General features: G+C 46.8%; 1 protein-coding gene across 2 annotated transcripts in view; it reads left to right on the top strand.

Moving 5' to 3' along the window:
• Positions 1 to 3230: 3230 nt before the first annotated feature.
• Positions 3231 to 12865, top strand: part of DAAM1 (dishevelled associated activator of morphogenesis 1) — a 151782-nt gene continuing 142147 nt past the window's right edge. For both annotated transcript variants that reach the window (XM_048485866.1, XM_048485865.1), the window contains exon 1: positions 3231 to 3449. In XM_048485866.1, coding sequence (XP_048341823.1) covers positions 3267 to 3449 — 183 coding nt within the window. In that variant the 5' untranslated portion in view covers positions 3231 to 3266. The remainder of the gene's footprint in view (positions 3450 to 12865) is intronic.

The raw sequence follows: 12865 nt of genomic DNA, 5'->3' as shown, positions 1-12865 counted from the left end.
GATGGATGGATGGATGGATGGATGGATGGATGGATGGATGGATGGATGGATGGATGGATGGATGGATGGATGGATGGATGGATGGATGGATGGATGGATGGATGGATGGATGGATGGATGGATGGATGGATGGATGGATGGATGGATGGATGGATGGATGGATGGATGGATGGATGGATAGATGGATAGATAGATAGATGGATAGATGGATATTGTGTGTGCAGGGTGGGAGGGTGTCCTGTTTAGATACAAGCGTCCCTTTCACACGTTGTGGTTGGGTTCCGTGATGTAGCATTTCACGGGAACTATCAAAGAAGAGAGGTTGGTAGGGGGGTCATCCTTTGATGGATAAGACTCTTCACCCTTATTTGTAAGAGGAGGGTGTGGTGAGTCTTATCAGAGGATGACCCCCTTCCGTCTCTTTCTTCTTGTCTTCTTTTCTCCTTTTTTTCCCTTCTTTCTGCTTCTTTCTCCCTTTCTCCTTCTCTTTTTCCTCTTCTTTCTTTTCTTCTTTCAACACCTTGTGAATCTCTTCCTTCTGTTTAGTAAAAGGGGCCTGTCTGGCCCGTGGTGGGATTCATCAGGTTCGCACCGCTTCAGCAGAACCGGTTGTTAAAATGGTGCTTGTAAACAACCAGTCGTTAAATTATTTGAATCCCTAAGCCTGCTGTTTTCCTATGCTCTGATGCGAAATGAAACCGAAGGACTCAGCGGGAGGAGTCAGGACAGGAAGGAGCTGATAAGTGCAGAAAAGGGAATTCTCCTCTGCAAAGCCTTTTAGCAATCTCTGGTTTTCTTCCCTCAGGGCAGGGCGGACATTCTGCCTGTTGGTTTCTGCATTTCTGTTGTCATTCTTAAAAGGGTGATCTCAGGGCTTCGGAGGCAAGTCAGTAGACATTGAGGAGAGCTTTGAACGTTCAGACTCTTTTTCATATTCCGCATTGAAGTTGCTTCTGCGTTTCATGTTTGGGGAAGCAAGCAGGGAGTGGTGTGGGGAAAACAGGAGCTCTTTGAATGTAACTACTACTTTGTGGTTTTCTTGAATCAACTATGCAGAACGGCTGGCATGAGAACTGAGGGAGGAAGGGAAAAGCCGTGACATCTTGAGCTCTCTGGGGTTGCTGCTTCCAGAACAGAGATGACTCCTTTGTGGCATTTCATGAGAACTTTGGAGCCAGCCGCGTTGCTGTTGTTGTTGAGGACAACACTCAGAACCCGTTGAGGGGTGGGGAAGAGTAAGGGCTGACTAAAATACATTGTGAAGCTAATTTCCTAAGCAGCGGTTGTTTACTTCAGTGCGGTGTAGTTGCTAAGAGCAGGGAACTCTAATCTGGAGAACCCGGTTTGATTCCTCATGCCTCCACATGAAGCCTGCTGGGTGACCTTGGGCCAGTCACAGTTCTCTCAGAACTCTCTCAGCCTCACCTACCTTGCAGGCTGCCTGTTGTGGGGAGAGGAAGGGAAGAAGGAGGAGGAGGAGGAGGAGGAGGAGTTTGGATTTATATCCCCCCTTTCTCTCCTGCAGGAGTCTCAAAGGGGCTTACAATCTCCTTGCCCTTCCCCGCTCACAACAAACACCCTGTGAGGTAGGTGGGGCTGAGAGAGCTCCGAGAAGCTGTGGCTAGCCCAAGGTCACCCAGCTGGCGTGTGTGGGAGTGTACAGGCTAATCTGAATTCTCCAGATAAGCCTCCACAGCTCAGGTGGCAGAGCTGGGAATCAAACCCGGGTCCTCCAGATTAGATACACGAGCTCTTAACCTCCTACGCCACTGCTGCTGTTTGTAAGCCGCTTTGAGACTCCTTACGGATGAGAAAAGCAGGGTATAAATCCAAGCTCCTCCTCCTTCAAATGACGGAGCTTTGCTTACCACACTGCATGTTCAGAGGAGGATAAACCCCCTGCTGTACCTCATTCTCTACCCCTGGGACCCTATACCTCTGGGATGGAAAGAAAAACCAGGGGCTATCCAGCCATCCATGGACTCAGTTGTAGGAGGACTGAGGATCCTTCTTTTCAGAAAGAGCAAGATTCTAGTCTGGTATCACCTTAAAAATCGGGCGGTCTGCTTGGTAGGACACTGATAACCCTGCCTGTTGGCTCATTTGTCCAGTCTTGGCTGTCTGGGGCTAAGCAGAGGACAGAGTTCATTATAGGAGGAAGGGAAGAGATTCAGCATCTCGAAAGCTATCATTGGTGATTATCAGATTGGGGCAGTAGGTCAACCCGCCATGCCTTTTCCTGGTGCTCCAGGGGCCATTGTTCTGGCACTGAATGTGGCTGTCCTCTGGGCTAGAACATTACCAAAACATGGAAACATTTAGAACTGGGGCACCTGCAAGGGCTTGGGGACTGGGGCACCTGTGGACGCATGGTGCTTGGGGATTGGGTGTCTGCAGGCATGTGGTACTGGTTTGTAGTTCTGGTAATGGTCATGTGGTTGACCACAATGACCAGCAGCTTCTCAGGAATGCTATCTAAGGCAGGGGTGTCCAACTTTGGCCCTCCAGATGTTCATGGACTATGATTCCCATCATGACAGGGGATGATGGGAATTGTAGTCCATGAACATCTGGAGACCCAGAGTAAGAGACTCCTAATCTAAAGGGAATATGCCTTTGAGAGGTTGCTGAAACAAAGGCTGATTGGTGGGCAGGGCTCTTTAAATGATACCAAGTAATTCTTTTACGCTTTTATAATCACATTTATGATAAATGCTAGAATAACAACAAATACCAAGATGATGGAATGGATTATACTGAATTAGTCGTACTGTAGTGTGCTAGGTTTTTTCCTATATATACCATAATACTGTGTTATGTTAGACGGATGGTAAAGTCAACCAGACAGTAAGATGATAATTAATGTTTTTTGAGAACTCCTGTATAAGGAATATTCATTCATTCATTCATTCATTCATTCATTCATTCATTCATTCATTCATTAGTCGCCCTCCCCTGAAGGGCTCCCCCGAAGGGCGACATACAACATAAATAAAATAGAATTACAGTATTTAAAAGCTTTACTATACAGTATTTATGAATTACGTTTATAATTTTTCTCTCTGTGTGTGTTTGTAATGTTATTTGTATGTAATGTTATTTGTATGTTAATTGGTTCAAAATAAATTTGTTTTAAATGCAAAGAACAAAGAGTGTTGTTGCAATCCAGTGGATAAAATGATTGCCCAAATATTGAATATTCTCTGTTCCTTTTTGTCTCCTTTAGGATTTAGTGTCTAGAAAGGAGGGTCAGAAGGGCATTAGCTATGGCCCCCAGGAAAAGAAGTGGGCGAGGAATTTCGTTCATCTTCTGCTGCTTCCGAAGTAATGACCATCCAGAGATCACATACCGGCTGCGGAATGACAGCAGCTTTGCCTTGCAAACCATGGAGCCGGCCTTTCCCATGCCTCCGGTGGAAGAACTGGACGTTATGTTTAGTGAGCTTGTGGTGAGTAGTGGTGGTGTGTCATTGTGGTGGCTTCTTCCCCCAAAATCGTCTTCTGGAGACCCATTGGATATTTGCCCTTCGCTTTGGCTGCAGGAGGCTGACACAGCTGTCTGATTATGTCTCCAAACACTCAGATATGGAGAATTTTGTCTGTGTGACCGTTGCAAGTTAGTGAGAAGTGGATAGATGAGTTGAGTCCTTGCAAGAGGCACTTTAGTATTAAGTATGGTGTCTGTGTTGTTCTTGTTTTGTAGAAGAAAAATATGAAAACATCAGGACAGCCCTGATGTGGGTAACACAGTCCATCTAGTCCAGCATTCTGCCTCAAACAGTGGCCAGCCAGTTCTTCTGGAGGGCCAACAACAGGACCTAGAAGCCAAATCCTTTGTAAGAACATAAGCCCTGCTGGATCAGACCAACGTTCCGTCTAGTCCAGCATCTTGTTTCAAACAGTGGCCAGCCAGTTCCTCTGGAGGTTCAAGAACATGGCCTGGAGGCCAAGGCCTTCATTAGAACCTCAGAAGAGCCCTGCTGGATCAGTCCAGTGGCCCATCTAGTCTAGCATCCTGTCTCACACAGAGGCTAACCAGTTCCTCTAAAAGACTAACAACAAGGCACAGGTGCTAAAAATCTTCATTCGAACATCAGAAGAGACTTATGGGTAAGACCAGTGGTAGTTCAGTCTCATTCAGTGGCCAACCAGTTCCTCTGGAGGTCCAAGAAGAGGGCATAGAGGCCAAGACCTTTATCTGAACCTCAGAAGAGCCCTGCTGGATCAAACCAGTGACCCATTTAGTCCCACATCTTGTCTCACACAGTGACCAGCCATTTCCTCTAGAAGTCCAATAATAGGGCACAGATGATGAGACCTTTCCTTGACGTTGCTCTTGGCCACTGGTATGAGGTTCCCTCTAGTCTCCAAGACTAGTAGCTCCATTAATCAGTCTAATCGCCCTTTTAGAACCATCTATACCAGGGGTCTGCAACCTGCAGCTCTCCAGATGTTCATAGACTACAATTCCCACCAGCCCCTGCCACCACGACCAATTGACCATGGTGGCAGGGGCTGATGGGAACTGTAGTCCATGAACCTGGAGAGCTGCAGGTTGCAGACCCCTGATCTATACCTATGACCATTGCTGCATCCTCTGGTAGTGAATTCCCCATTCTATTCATTCGCTGTGTAAAGTATTTCCTTTTGTCCATCCTGAATCTCCTACCCATCAACTTCATCGGATGCCCTCAAGTTCTGATGTATTGGGAGTGGGAGAAAAATGTCTCTCTGCCAACTCTCTCTCTTTAATTTTATAAACCTCTGTCGTGTCGTTGTCCCTCTTTGTCTTTTCTAAAGTGCAAAGTTCTAGACTCCTCAATCTTCTGTTCCAGTCCCCTAATCATCTTGGTTGACCTCTTCTGTAAACCTCTCAACTTGGGGAAAATGCAGTGGTGGGGATCCAAACATCCAGACTTACAGAGTGGGACGTTCTTGCTTCCTCTTCCCGCATCAGTACATTGAGGCTCCTCCATCACTGCTCCTGGTGATCTTGTCCCTCAGGAACGGCCCAGGGGTAAGGTGGGGAATCTGCAGTTGGAGAGAAGAATTGGCGGAAACGTGGCCACTTCTTTTGCAAATGGAAATGCCATTCCATTGGAGGAATTGTGCTATTGGGCATGTTCTGGTCTCTTGGATAGCCAGCTGTCTACGACTAACAAAGGAGGCCTGGCCGCCTGCCCGTGCTTCATCAGAAATCTCAACCCATGGTTTTCATTCATCTACACTTACTGAATGGGGACTCCCCCTTCTTTGTGTTCACTGTTGGTGACGGTTGTTACAAAAATACTCCCATTCAAGAAGGAAAACTCTTCTCTCCACCCCCATGTTTTCTATCTATAATCGTGTCTTTGGTTACTCAGGGAGAGTAGCTCGCCCACTCTTTTAGGCTGCTGCTTTGTATGCAAACACGTCCCTTTATCTCCAGCTTTTCGCTTGATTTCTCTTGGGATTTTTTCCAGCATCATTCCCAAAACTGTCTTATTAATGAGACAGCCTTTTAAAATGTATCTAGATCTATTTCTTTATAAATATGTACAGATACGGATGAGTAGGAAGATGTATCAGCAGAGTTGAGCGGAGCTACCCATAGTAGACGAGGAGGTCTAGTAGTCCAACTGCATACGCTCAGCAGTCTCCCACCTTCTTGGAATAAGACACTTCACACAAGTTGTTCTTTCCACAGGAAAGCTTTACTTGGTAGTTGCACTATACCAGTGGTGGCGAACCTTTGGCACTCCAGATGTTATGGACTACAATTCCCATCAGCCTCTGCCAGCATGGGAATTGTAGACCATAACATCTGGAGTGCCAAAGGTTCACCACCGCGGCACTAAACAAACACTATACAAAGTTCTTAAGCTACACAGGACTAAGCACTAAGATAAGTAAGAAGCCTAAAGATACATTCAGAGTTCTATACGCTGCCTTTATAATGTTCAAGCTAGCACTCTGTCCAGCAACAGTCTTCCATAGGAACAGAGTCACAGTCTCTTGCACCAAACACGCTAAAGGTCGACTATCACAAGTTGCTCCAGACTCTCTGGCTCTGGCTCTATTGCTGACCCAGCTATCTGCCACCAAGGAGGAGGAGGAGGAGGAGTTTGGATTTATATCCCCCTTTTCTCTCCTGCAGGAGACTCAAAGGGGCTTACAATCTCCTTGCCCTTCCCCCCTCACAACAAACACCCTGTGAGGTGGGTGGGGCTGAGAGAGCTCCGAGAAGCTGTGACTAGCCCAAGATCACCCAGCTGGCGTGTGTGGGAGTGCAGAGGCTAATCTGAATTCCCCAGATAAGCCTCCACAGCTCAGGCGGCAGAGCTGGGAATCAAACCCGGTTCCTCCAGATTAGATACACGAGCTCTTAACCTCCTACACCCTCTTGCTCCTAGGAGATGAACTCTCTTTTTTCACATACCATAACAAGATAGTGGTAAAATTCATCTTGCTGTTGGTTGGGGTAGTGCAGGCGGGTATACCAGAGGGCCAGAATGGTGCAAGATCAGGGAATATTGGAATAGGGAGACCTGCATTTGGGTGGCACCTTGAGATCTCCTGCTATTAGAATTGACCCCCAGATGACCTAAATCCCCTGGAAAAAATGGCAGCTTTGGAGGTTGGATTCTATGACATTGTCCCCTACTGAGGTTCCTCCCCTCTCCAAACTCGGCTTTTTCCTGCCTCCATCCCGAAATCTCCAGGTATTTCCCACCTCTGAACCGACAGTCCAAGCTCCATCTCTTTCAGATTTGTTTGAAGCTCTGTGTTTGTGGCGTTCCCCCTTTCCCGCCTGGGTCTCGTGCTGGCAAACCACCCCACCTTCCCTTTCCGGGGTGCTGGTCTCCCCATCTGTGGACCCGGTCTTGGGGGGTCCGAGTCAGTGCCAGTGACTTGAGCCACAGTGTGCTGGTAGAGGGCCACGCCCGCCCCTACTCAAGGCTCCTTCCCTTCTTGTTGCAGGGCTCTATTGACCCCCCCGGACAGCCCCCTTCTTCTGCCGCCACAGGCGCCCTATCTCAGTGGGTTTCTGATTCCTCTGACACCCCCTTTAACCTCTGTCTGCTTCCCACCCCTCTCAGGGCTTTCTCTGTCCTCCCTCCTCCTCTTAGATGGCTTGCCTTCTCTGTCGGTCGCTCTGCCTCCTTCCTACCACCTTCTTCCTGTCTCTCCCCCTCTCTGTATCTCTCCCCGTCTTGCACAGCCGCCTCGGCTCTTGCCTCTCTCTTCTCCCTCCCTCCGTTCTCCTCCACTTGCTCTCGGTCTTCTCCTCCTTCTTCTACAATCCCCTCTCTGCTCCTACACTCTTCCACCCTCCCATGATCTGGGTTCCACCCGTGTCCCACCGGCCGAAACTGAGCACGCCCCGTTGCTTCCCCCTTTTCAGCCCTCGTCCGGGCGTCCAGGGCATTCCCAGCCTCGCATCCACTCCCCGACCTCGCAGCCGGGCGAGCCAGCTGAGCCCCATCCCGGCTGATTAGCCGGCCCCCGGGCAGTCTCACCCTGGTCGTATTGTTGCTGGTGGGTTTCCCCCGTTGGGTCCCGGCGGTCTCCCGTTGAGCCGCGCCTGCCTGCTGTTCAAGTCCAGGGCGGAGCATCTCGGCCACCCCTGGACAGTGTTCAAACCAACTCCATCTTTTTCAAAGTCCTCTGTCCCGCTGACAGAAACAAAACTCCATCCGTCGTAGGGGAATTGTTTCATTACCCTCTGGTTACCTCTGGCCTCTGTTCCTTGGGGCTGTTTGTATCCTGACAGTCTCAAGTGTTTTGTGTTTCAGTGTTTCTTAAGCCTCTTGGAAGGTGTCCCGCGGTCGCTTTGTAAGTGAGCTGCCTAACATTTGGAAGAGGGTCAGAAAAAGAAGCTGGATTTGTTGAGTTTTTCCTCTGAACTCCCAAGTCGGATTGTGACTTTGTTTTGCTTGGCGCTTCTAAATGGCTTTCACTTTTAAATGGAGGGATTTTGTGGGGAATTATAGAATCATAGGGTTGGAAGAGACCCCAAGGGCCATCAAGTCCAACCCCCTGCAATGCAGGAGCACACAATCAAAGCACTTCTGTTGGATGGCCGTCCACAACCAAAGAAGGAGACTCCAAAGAAGGAGACTCCACTACACTCTGAGGTAATGCATTCCACTGTCGAACAGCCCTGACTGCCAGGAGGTTGCTCCTAATGTTTAGGTGGACTCTCTTTTCCTTCACCTTGAACCCATTACTGCTGGTCCTAGTCTCTGGAGCTGCAGAAAACAAGCTTGATCCCTCACCAACATGACATTCCTTCAGATATCTAAACACGGCTATCATGTCACCTCTTAACCTTCTCTTCACCCAACTAAACATACCATTTTTGTTGCCCTCCTCTGGACCAGTTCCAGCTTGTCGATATCCTTCTTATCATATTAGCTAGAGAGCTAAATGGAGAGTTCAGGCTTGATGTGTTCTAGAATCTACTTATTTCTCCTCGGAATCCATAAAACTCTCCTCCAATGCCACATTTCAAACGAATCAACTTTCTTCCTGTCCATTTATTTCATTGTCCAATGTTTACAGCCCCACATAGAAATGGAGATACTATGGCATGAATTGCCAGCGACACATCCTTACCCTTAAGATTGTTTTCTAGTTCCTTCATGGACGCCCTTCCCATTTCTCACAAAAGGAGAGTAAGGTTTTTTTCTTCTGCACTAAGTGGAGTTTTCGAAATCTGATCCCAAGTATGTTTTCCTCTGAACAAACTGGGAGCGTCTTTTTAGGATTTCCTCGATTGAAGATGTCCTTGTTTTACAAAATGTCATATTTGTCTGTGTTCTTTTTTACAAGCCAATCTCTTTTATGTTCTTTTTGTGCTAGTCGTCGTACAGCGTTACATGACAGAAAAAGGTTGCTTCTGTAGTTTTAACTTGGAGAAAATATTTATGTCGCTTTTGGGTTCTGCCGAAATCCTTATTAGCATGCTTCAGAGGGGTGAAAAAATATTCTGTTCCTAGCCCCTGTGGATTGAGGCAAGGAGCTGGAGTATGTGATAACAGCATGATTGAAAAATTCAAACCAGAAATCAAGTAACAATTCCCAGTGGTTTGGCATGTCAGAGTTTCCCCATTTCAGTTCCTAGCATCTTCAGTTACAGAAGTTGCAGAAGCTTGGTGGATAATCTTGGGCTAGTTATCTACTCTCACTTTAACACGGCTCACAGGGCTGCTAGGCAGTGGTGGGATCCAAAAATTTTAGTAACAGGTTCCCATGGTGGTGGGATTCAAAAAGTGGCGTAGCACCAATGGGGCAGGGCGGGGCACAACGGGGGCGTGGTCGGGCATTCTGGAGGTGCGGCATTGCTGGGCGGGGCTGTGGCAAGGACGCAGCCGCTGCGCCGGTCCTTGGGCGGGAAACAAATGCATGCAGGCGCAGGCTGCCATGCACCTCCTGCTAGATTGCTTCAAGTTCTGCGCGCTACTGCTGAGGAGCGGAGGAGGGGCGTAACTAAGGCAAAAGTCACATGGCAAAATCACCAATTAGTAACCCCCTCTCGGCACACACAAATAATTAGTAACCTACTCTCGGGAACCTGTGAGAACCTGCTGGATCCCACCTCTGCTGCTAGGGTAAAATGCAAGAGAGAATGATGTACTGTGTACTACCTTGAGCTCCATGGAATGATGTACTGTAGGCAGATTAAAATACATTGGCTCTAACTTGGCTGGTGTTGGGAAAGACCTTTCTCTGTCCGAGAGCTGCTGCCAGGTTAAGGGATTCTGGTGCTCTTGAGTCTAAAGACATTTTTGAATACTGAGACTGGACAGAGGGATGGTACCCCCAAAATGTCTGCCATGAGGGGTGAGGTCAGTCACGAAATGGTAAAAATATTCTAGGCCAAGTGTGATGAAGTTGTCCTGTAACCGTATCTGTAACTGTAACAGAAAGTCACACCAGCATCACAGGGGCTTTGATCTCCGGAGGGAAAACAGAAAGGCCATGGAAATTTACCCAAATGAAAGCGAATAGCCAAATGTGCGTACATCAAAGCCTGCATTACCTCATGGCAGGAAACAATAGTTTTCTTGGGAAGTAAGGAACAAAGGCTGGAAGAATTCTACCATGAGTTGAGCAAGAGGAAGCATCTCTTGGCTCGAGATCTGGACAGAAACATAATGGTGACATGTTTGGCCGAGGAACCTCTGTAACAGGAATTTGTTTATTTCTTTGTTTTCAACTTTACAATGAAATCTTTGGGAACTCAGCGGTTTGGAGTATTTGGAGAAAAGGACCCAGGACAGAAATGCAGAATCGAACCTCCCTAATCCTGGCTATTTGTGATGTGGTGGCAACTTTTACAGGTCCGGTGCTCCAGTTTGACCGCGTGCTAATCCTGGCTATTTGTGATACCAAGTATCTTCCTGTGATGGAGGTAGCAGCTTTCAAATGGTCCTTCTTGTATTCTTCTGAAGTAGAAGAAAGCTGAGACCAGCTTTTGGTGTGGTGAGGAGGTGCTGTTTAGTTTCAGTCTCCAAACCCCAAAAGAGAGTGTGTTTTTTCCCCTATTGACCCCTGGGAGCAACTGCCAAGCCCGGAGAAAGTTGGAGCTTCCATCTGTCCAGGGTGTGGCGTTGAGAAATTCCTGGTGATTTGTTGGTGAAGCCTGAGGCGAGTGAAGTTGAGAACCTCAAGGGACCTCAATGGAATATAACCCAATTAGTTAGGGGAGGAGACGTCTGAGGGGGGATATGATTGAAGTCTATAAAATTATGCATGGGGTAGAAAATGTTGACAGAGAGAAATTTTTCTCTCTTTCTCACAATACTAGAACCAGGGGGCATTCATTGAAAATGCTGGGGGGAAGAATTAGGACTAATACAAGGAAACACTTCTTCACGCAACGTGTGATTGGTGTTTGGAATATGCTGCCACAGGAGGTGGTGATGGCCACTAACCTGGATAGCTTTAAAAGGGGCTTGGACAGATTTATGGAGGAGAAGTCGATCTATGGCTACCAATCTTGATCCTCCTTGATCCGAGATCGCAAATGCCTTAGCAGACCAGGTGCTCAGGAGCAGCAGCCGCAGAAGGCCATTGCTTTCACCTCCTGCATGTGAGCTCCCAAAGGCACCTGGTGGGCCACTGCGAGTAGCAGAGTGCTGGACTAGATGGACTCTGCTCTGATCCAGCAGGCTCGTTCTTATGTTCTTAACCACCAGGAAAGTCAGAGTAAGCATATTTTAGTAAAATATAATGCCATATACTCAACCCTCCAAATCAGCCATTTTCTCCATGGAAACTGAAATCAGTTGCAATTCCTGGAGAACTCCAGGTACTACCTAGATATTGGCAACTAGGTTTGTCAGTTCTGGGTTGAGAAATGCCTGGAGATTTTGGAGGTGGAGCCTGGGAATGGGCTAATGTTGGGAAGAGGCGGGACTTCAGCAGGATATCATATCATAGAGTCCACCTTCCAAAGCAGTCATTTTTTCCAGGGGAACTCATTTTGGATATCTGGAGATCAGTTGTAAGGATGTGAGATCTGCATTTGCCAGGAACCAAAGAAGTTGAGAAGTCTAATAAAAATCTGTTAAAATCTATTAAATATACATTGTACTGTGCTTTACTCTTAACAATAAAAAAACTAGACATGAAAACCTAAATCACAAACATACATCCATATCCAAAAACATAAATATCACAATATCACAAAATATGTCACAAATAAACGCAAAGCCCCAACTGTTAGGATCATATGTAAAATATCCTGAAATGTAGCACAAAAGGACCTGACCAGTTTCGATCCCACTAGAGCCGTGGTGGCGAACCTTTGGCACTCCAGATGTTATGGACTACAATTCCCATCAGCCCCTGCCAGCATGGCCAATTGGCAATGCTGGCAGGGGCTGATGGGAATTGTAGTCTATAACATCTGGAGTGCCAAAGGTTCGCCACCACTGCACTAGAGCTTCTCCAAAGGTCAATAAATAACACAGAGACACATATAACTAATATCAATCCATACGATCTTATTTACAGCTCAGTCTTATATAGGTCATAAAACAAGTGGTGTTCCCACAGGTATCTAAGGTTTATATTATAAATTTAAGAAAGTTCATATTTGCCAGGTAACTTTTCCAAAGACCTACTCTGGACTGTAATGGAATCAACACCGTATATATCCAAAAAAGTAGAAAAAGTAGAAAAAGAAGAGTTTGAATGTATCCTTTTCCTTTTTCTCCTGTGAGGAAACTCAAGGCGACTTGCAATCTTTTTTTCCTTCCTTTCCCCACAATGGACACCTAGATGGGACCGAGAAAGTTCTGAGAGAACTGGGATGGACCCAAGGTCACCCAGCAGGCTTCATATGTAGGAGTGGGGGAACAAATCCAGTTCACCAGATAAGACTCCGCTGCTCATGTGGAGGAGTGGGGAATCAAACCCAGTTCTCCAGATTATAGTCTGCTGCTCTTAACCACAACACAATGCTGGCAGCGTATTGCGACCTGGAGGTTTGTGATGCTGTCAGAAACGCTATTTACCTGAGTTTAGTGCTTTGGTGGAAAGCAATCTGAAACTACTGTTTGTTTTTAAACTTTGCCTCTGCTCAAGACCTTTTGGATTTTCCTCCCGAAAGGCAAATGCTTACCAGGAAATACTTGAGATCTGTCATGGCAACTCTAAGCAAAGACCGCTTTTATATTGTGCATAACAAACAACAATAAAGTGCATAAACAGTGAAATTCAGTGCAAAACAAATTGTGCAAACACTCCTTAACAATTTTCACGATACAGCTTATAATAACTACGATTGCAGCATTCACTGATCATGCTTCCGATATGTCTCAATGAAGTCCTCTTATGTTAATTGCAACGCAACTCTGTGTCCATAATTTCCAAA

This window comes from Sphaerodactylus townsendi, linkage group LG02 (assembly GCF_021028975.2).
Source record: "Sphaerodactylus townsendi isolate TG3544 linkage group LG02, MPM_Stown_v2.3, whole genome shotgun sequence".
In the NCBI taxonomy this organism is placed as follows: Eukaryota; Metazoa; Chordata; class Lepidosauria; order Squamata; family Sphaerodactylidae; genus Sphaerodactylus; species Sphaerodactylus townsendi.
Note: the sequence above shows the minus strand (reverse complement) of the source record. Positions and strands in the feature narration are given on the sequence as shown.